Source organism: Tupaia chinensis, unplaced genomic scaffold (genome assembly GCF_000334495.1).
Source record: "Tupaia chinensis unplaced genomic scaffold, TupChi_1.0 Scaffold000270_1, whole genome shotgun sequence".
Lineage (NCBI taxonomy): Eukaryota > Metazoa > Chordata > Mammalia > Scandentia > Tupaiidae > Tupaia > Tupaia belangeri.
Genome location: NW_006159750.1, coordinates 6,178,286 through 6,185,653, shown reverse-complemented (window position 1 = coordinate 6,185,653; position 7,368 = coordinate 6,178,286). Strand labels below are relative to the sequence as shown.

At 53.4% G+C, this 7,368-nt stretch overlaps 1 protein-coding gene and 1 pseudogene across 1 annotated transcript in view; one reads left to right on the top strand and one right to left on the bottom strand.

Moving 5' to 3' along the window:
* Positions 1 to 7,368, bottom strand: part of SLC6A17 (solute carrier family 6 member 17) — a 37,935-nt gene that overhangs the window by 24,092 nt on the left and 6,475 nt on the right. The window contains exons 3-5 of the mRNA XM_006149548.3: positions 4,619 to 4,745; positions 3,710 to 3,891; positions 2,025 to 2,135 (exon numbers count right to left, since the gene is read on the bottom strand). Coding sequence (XP_006149610.1) covers positions 2,025 to 2,135; positions 3,710 to 3,891; positions 4,619 to 4,745 — 420 coding nt within the window. The remainder of the gene's footprint in view (positions 1 to 2,024; positions 2,136 to 3,709; positions 3,892 to 4,618; positions 4,746 to 7,368) is intronic.
* LOC102485435 (myosin light polypeptide 6-like) overlaps positions 6,677 to 7,368 on the top strand; it is a 1,138-nt pseudogene continuing 446 nt past the window's right edge.

The following is a 7,368-nucleotide window of genomic DNA, read 5'->3' as shown; positions in this document are numbered from 1 at the left end:
GACCTAGCAGCTTGCTTTCTCACTTTCTCTTTCTCTCTCTGTCTCTCTCTGGTGAGCATACATGTCCTATAGCAAATTTAAAAATAATAATAATTAAATTTTTAAAAAGACAGCATTTAAGAATCCAGTGGGGAGCAGTACTGTATGTTGGAGACCAGTAGCCAATCGTGGGAATCTGTTCCACTTGTTCCTGGAATTACATACCAGAGACTCTTAACACCGTCAGGGGACCCATCTGGAGACCTTGGTGAGTCTTCACATATGTGAGCATCACCAGAGCATCTAATTCCCTCATAAAGCTCAGTAAAGTAGAACCGAAAGACTCAAGCAAACACTTCAGACTGTATCTAGAGCCAGAGTTGAAATAATTCATAAGAAGGTTGCCTTTCTTGTCACGGTCATCTCTTCCCAAAGAAACCAGATTTGCCCTTTTTCCTTCTCGGTCAGATATTGCATGTTCATGACATCCCTGTGGCCCGCCACGTGGCTCAGGACTCACATGGTTTCCTCGGGATACTCGCCAAGTGCTGCATGAAGGGGATACACAGCAACCTCAGCTGTTTCCAGGGCCAATGTCTGTGCTATCTGGTGACTGCGGAGTGCCGCATGTCCTGGCCACTGCGCACCCTAAACACCAGGAATCTACGCGCAGTGGCAGAATGGGTGAGCTGGCAGGGAGTGACACCCTACTGAGCTTTTCTCCCTGTGTCATCCTGTACGAACTGTAAGAATCAGTGTAGGGGACCAGCAGGTGGTGTGAAGATTAAGGCAGCTGCATCCCACATGGCCAAGGTCGTGGTTTGAGTCCTAGACCAGCAGCTTGAAAATCACACCAAGTGTGAGCGCATGTGTGCCCAAAATCCAGAGAAGAGAATGGAGAAGAAGGGATTGTGGCCATTCCCTCAGGGGATGATGTCTCTGTCTCTGTCTCTGTCTCTCTCTGCAAGCATACATGCCTTATAGTAAAAAACTAAAAAAAAAAAGGGGGGGGGAGAATTAGTGTGTGTGTGTGTGTGTGTGTGCGTGCGTGCACGCGCGTACTCGCAGGTGTGCATGTGAGATGGCACTACTGAACACTGAGGGTCTCCAGTTGGCCTGGCCAGTCTGACCCTGTGCCTGGGGGCTGGAGTCTCACCAGGCCCCGCTGGCTACTCGCTGATGAGCCGGCATTTGGGGTGGACTTCTAGCCTGATCAGTGGGGACTACTGATGTATCCTGGGGCAAGCCAAAGGGCATGGTGATCTGCATTTGAAGTTCTCTTGTTCCTCAGTGGACTGACTCCTGCCAGTTGTGCCTAGGGGTCTGAAGGGCCATGGGACGGAGACAGACCATCTTTTGGAAATCCGGGCCCACGTCTTCAGGATGCCTGTGCCACTGCCACCCCCTCTGTGAGACAAACAGGTTCTGCTCAGCTCCCTCACGGGGCTATCAGGAGGACTGTGAGGAGGCATGGGTTTGTTAAGCCTAAAATTCCTATCCGTGTGGTCTGCTATTTTGAATGTAACAGGAACCTCATGCCCTTGAGTTGGGTACAAACTGGGATTCCCGGGGGGAGCTTTCTTCTCTTGGGCATCTTCTTAGTTCCCGATGTCACAGATCTACACAAAGAAACCTTTCACAAATGAATGAATGAGGGGAGTGTCCCCACGCCCCAGCCCAGCCTGACTTCCCACTGTGGCCTCCCACATGACACATGCCCAGCGCTTTTCCACACCCCTGAACATGCGGTTCCTTTTGAGTGCAATGTCTCAGTCCCCCTCGCTGAAATCCTACCTGCTCTTTCAGGCTCATTTAAGGTGTCACCTCTTCCCTGAAGCTTTCCCTAATTTCACCCAAACTCGGGTGCCAGCCCTCTCCGTGGATTCTGGTGGACAGGGCCATGCCCTCTTCCTTGTGCACCCCTCCAGGGCCTGACATCACACTGGCTACATGGCAGGTGCCCAGAGCACATTAAATCACATGAGGCCAACCAGGCCCAGCAAACCTGTGGTGTCCCCTGGTCTGTGGGCGCCCCAAGCCCTTACCTTGGGGGTGAACATGTGCAAGATGCCATCGACAGCCCCTCGTAGCAGCAGCCCTCGGACCAGGAAGCAGGCCAGCACCACGTAGGGGAAGAGGGAGCTGAAATACATCACCTGCAGAGAGGACAGGGACCTGCTGTCAGGCAGAGCTCTCCTGCAGCTGGCACCCCTTCCTGCTCACAGCTGGGGGCACAGGCGTCTCTTCTGATGGCAGCAGAAAGCAGAGCCCTGGAACCCCTGGGCATGGGGCCAACCCACCACACGTCTGGCATGGAGCCAGGGTACAGCAGGAGCGGGACACGCTGGAGTCAGCCTGGGTGTGCCTCAGGCTTGTTTTCTCCTTTTAAGGGCTGTCAGGAGGTGAGGGAATCCTGTGATCTCCCCTCTTCATTGTCCCATGGCCCATGACCTCAAGGGAACCCCCTAAGGGTCTCCCCTGTCCTTAGCGCTCCTTCCACAGAAGATATCGCAGAAGTTATAAGCATGGTTCCCACGCAGACAACATCGGAATGCCCTGGCCCCTTGGGATCATAACCATGAGCTACTGTCCAGCAAATGCATCTTGCTTATTTCTAGGTCCCCGTGTGCCTGCTACAGGGCCTCATGCAAAGGAAAGGTTCCCAAACGTTTGATGCATGGAAATAGGTCAAGGGGGCTATTTGGACAGGACAGGGTAGAGGTTAAGAGGGTGCCTGTCTGAAGCTAGGCTGTCTGAGTTCTGATCCTGGCTCTATCATTTCCCAGCTGTGTGATCTTGGGCTATTTGCTTAACCTTGATGAGCTTCCATTTCCTCAGCTATACCTAAGGTACAATTCCTAACTCGTAAGTCACTCCAGATCGAGCATGTTTGAACACATGGAAGTACCTAGTAAGTGCCTTGAAGTGTCAGTACTATCCGACCTCTGAAAAGGAAGGAGGCCTTGTTCATGAAGCCCGATAAAGAACCTGGAGCCCCCAACGGCCAGCGGTCTACTTCCAGCTCTGAAACTGACTGCTGAGTGATGCTGGGTGCAGTGCTTTCTCTCTCTGGGCCTCAGTTTCTTCGTCTATAAAATGACGGCTTGGGCTACAGGATCTCTAACCTCCTTTCATTGCTGGCAGCCCATGAATACAGACATGTGACAAATAAGAAAGAGCTCTATTCAAAAGGGGTCTGAACTGCTGGGAAGGTGCATGGGGCTCAGCTGGTCTGCAGCCTCAGAGACCGCTACAGAGCTGCCCTCAAAGGCCTCCCGGACCCCCACAGCACCCACCTGCTCAAGGAGCCCATTTGCTGTAGATAGGGTGAGCTGCTAGTTTTCACCTGAATTTGCTCAGTGCAGGCTCTTCTAGAACTTTTGGTTAGGACCCCAAGGACCCAGAACCGACACAGATGGACCTGGGCCGATACTTGCAGCTTTCTTTCTCTTTAGTGTTTGCAGAGCAGGCCTGAGTTATCTGAGCACAGCAGTGGCTAGGGGTAGGGGCAATGACTTGCCAGCAAGTTCAGTCCGGAGGGCTGTCCACTGTGAACAATCCTGCAGCAGTCACGCCCCACTCCCTCCTCTAGGGCTGTGTCATCATCCTGCGCCATCAGAGCCTAAGCCCACCCAAAGGACCTGCATGGGGTGACCTAGGATCTGAGCCCTCTGCCCTCTGTGCCCTTCTGCGGCCCCCATTTGAGTCTTGGGTGCCCCCTACAACTCACCTTCCCCGAAGACTGAATGCCTTTGACAACAGCCATACCCACGATGCTCCAGGCCACGAGAAGGCATAGGGTCATCTTCCAGTTGAGGCCCCCACTCTCCGAGATGGAGTTGGAGATATCCAGGGCCTCTCGGTACCAGAAGTAGGTCGTGGCTGAGCTCTTTTCACACTCTGCCTCCACCACTGAAATAGCAAAGGCCACAGGGCTTCAGCGGCAGGGCCAGCAGGGCCACCTTCTCTGCTGGACCCCCGCCCAGGGCAGCATGGGTGAGGGAGTGACTGAGGGGGGCAGCGAGGAGGGACTGCACTCAGGTTCAGCCTTGACCTGGCATATTCAGAGAAATCCTGGCCTCCCAGTGGGGCCCGGGAGGCTTCAGGACACACTAGCTGGCTGAATTCCCGCAGGAAGGGTTAGGCTAATGGGCCTAAAGTGCCTGGGGGACCGTCTGAGCTGGAAGCTGGAGACATGCATTCTCATCCCAGATCGTTGGTGCAATGGCTGGTGTGAACATGAGAAAGTCACACCTGGGCCTCAGTTGTTCCGTCTGTGAAGTGAGATGGTCATCGCTTTACCAACCCTCTATTGGGCTGGCATGCAACTTAAGATTATTCCCAGAAAGCCTGGTGCTAGAATGACAGAGTGGTTCTTATGAACTACACAAGTAACAACTTCCAGAGTTTTACCTATACACATTATTTTCATTAATTCCCATAACAATCCTATGGGGTAGGCTGGAAAAAGGTCTTCTGCACTAGAGAAATGGAAATGAGGGTCAGAGATATAAGTGACTTAGCCAAGGTGACACAAGTCAATGCAATTCCAAATCTGTAAGCTAACCCATTAGACTCCTTCCTGGGACAGGGTTGGCCAGAGTCCCCAGCAGGGGCCCCTCAGAGGTCCCATACTTGCCTGCTACAGTTCCATTTCTGATGACAGGGCATTCGCTCCAGGGCAGTGGGTACTGGAAGGACTTGAAGAAGTAAAAGATGCTCCACCCAATGATCACGTTATAATACAGCCCAACAAAGAGGCAGACCTGAGGAAAGCACCCACAGAGGGGGTCAGGAAGGCTGCCAGCACTCCCACCCCTCCTCCCCTCATCCTGGCCCCTACTCCAGGCGAGGTCCCACAGCATGGGTGGGTGACAGAGCACAGCAGCACAGCCTTGAACAAGGAGGCAGGGGAGGGATGACATGAGGGCAGTCGAGGGCCTCCTCTCAGTCCTCTGTTCATCTGGTATTCAGGGAATCCACAGAGGAATTTTCCAGATATTAAAGTTCTCTCCTTTAAGCAATGAACTCTTAGAATGTTAATCCTTTGCAGTTTGATTTCTTCTAAGACCTTGAAGCACTTCCCCATCATTTCCTGCTGCCTCGGGAGTACAGCCATAGCGATGCCCTCTAGGACAGTGGAGGCATGCACAGCTTGGCCCCTGAGGTGAGTGGCCCCAGACTGTGTGCTTCTGTGGGTGCTTCTTCTTGTGCCCACATCCTGCCTTTTCTCGGGATGCCACTCTCTTTTTAATACTGCTAGCAGCCTGCCTCCAGAAAGACGCCACTTTTCATTTCTTGGAAACTCAGTAACTAACCTTGGTAGAGTTCTATTTAAAATAGGAGGACATGGGTTCTGATTGAGGGGCCAAGGGGTTTCTTTGAAAGTAACGTTTCCATGGGCAGAGATCTTTGAGCGATCCCTTCCAGAGGCCTAGCTGCCTCAGCCGCAGTGAGACTGCTGGCTGGGGTGAGAGCTGTGGGCCTCCTGCTCCATCAGTTTCTCCCCAGCACAGTGTGCTGGAGCAGAAGCTCAGACGGTAGGCCTTACGGGGAATACAGACAGGAGACTCCCAACAGCTTTATTTGGGTGCTTTTGGTCCAGGTGGGAGAGCACGTCCACGCTCCTACATTTGCACACACGGCCCCACTGGAGTACGGTACATGGGGCCATACAGACCGGTGCACATCATTGCCTGCTGACTCGGGAGTACAGCCATAGCGATGCCCTCTAGGACAGTGGAGGCATGCACAGCTTGGCCCCTGAGGTGAGTGGCCCCAGACTGTGTGCTTCTGTGGGTGCTTCTTCTTGTGCCCACATCCTGCCTTTTCTCGGGATGCCACTCTCTTTTTAATACTGCTAGCAGCCTGCCTCCAGAAAGACGCCACTTTTCATTTCTTGGAAACTCAGTAACTAACCTTGGTAGAGTTCTATTTAAAATAGGAGGACATGGGTTCTGATTGAGGGGCCAAGGGGTTTCTTTGAAAGTAACGTTTCCATGGGCAGAGATCTTTGAGCGATCCCTTCCAGAGGCCTAGCTGCCTCAGCCGCAGTGAGACTGCTGGCTGGGGTGAGAGCTGTGGGCCTCCTGCTCCATCAGTTTCTCCCCAGCACAGTGTGCTGGAGCAGAAGCTCAGACGGTAGGCCTTACGGGGAATACAGACAGGAGACTCCCAACAGCTTTATTTGGGTGCTTTTGGTCCAGGTGGGAGAGCACGTCCACGCTCCTACATTTGCACACACGGCCCCACTGGAGTACGGTACATGGGGCCATACAGACCGGTGCACAGGTGACACCGCCTGTGGCAGCCGGGGGCTGAACAGACCCTGTCCCAGAGGACAGAATCCTCAGTCCCTTCTAGAAGCAGGTTCTAGATTTGAGCCAACATGTGAGCATGGGTGCCCACAGGCTTTGCCCTTCAGAGGTGCTCAGTTCCCTCTCCTACTGCTCTGAACACGGCCTCATCTTTGCCTTTGCAGATGAGCCTGAAGCCCTCACGGAGCTCCCATCCAGGGCCAGTGGGATCTCCTTGTCCCCTGCTGCTCTAAAGTCTGGCCCCTCCTGGGCCAACCAGAAGGTTCTTGTGTGAACCTTCCAACTTCACATTTGCACAGCAAGACAGCAAGGAGACCCTGAGCCCTGGGACTGCCTTTCCTGAGCCACCTAATTGCTCAATTAAAAGACTCTTGATTACTGCAGGAAAGGTCCCGCAGAGCTGAGCAGTCAAGATGTGTGACTTCACCGAAGACCAGACCGCAGAGTTCAAGGAGGGCTTCCAGCTGTTTGACTGGACGGGGGATGGCAAGATCCTATACAGCCAGTGTGGGGATGTGATGAGGGCCCTGGGCCAGAACCCCACCAACACTGAGGTGCTCAAGGTCCCAGGGAACCCCCAAGAGTGACGAGATGAATGTGAAGGTGCTGGACTTCGAGCACTTCCTGCCCATGCTGCAGACAGTGGCCAAGAATAAGGACCAGGGCACCTACGAGGATTATGTTGAAGGCCTTCGGGTGTTTGACAATGAAGGGAATGGCACTGTCATGGGTGCTGAAATCCGGCATGTCCTTGTCACGTTGGGGGAGAAGATGACAGAGGAAGAAGTAGAGATGCGGGAACCAGCAGTTAGCGTAATGGCTATGTCACTGGACTCCCACGTAGTTGACCGCGGCAAAACTCATGCCGGGTGCGTGTGTGCGTGCGTGCCCAAGATCCCAAGAGGAGAATGGAGGAGAAGGGATTGCAGCATGACCATCCCCCCTGGGGGGTGATTTCTCGCTTTCTGTCTCTCTGTCTCTCTCTGGCTGTCTGGCGAGCGCACGCGCCCTATAGCAAAAAAGCCTCTCCAAAAAAAAAAAAAAAAAGAAGAAGAGATCCGGGGGGAAGGGA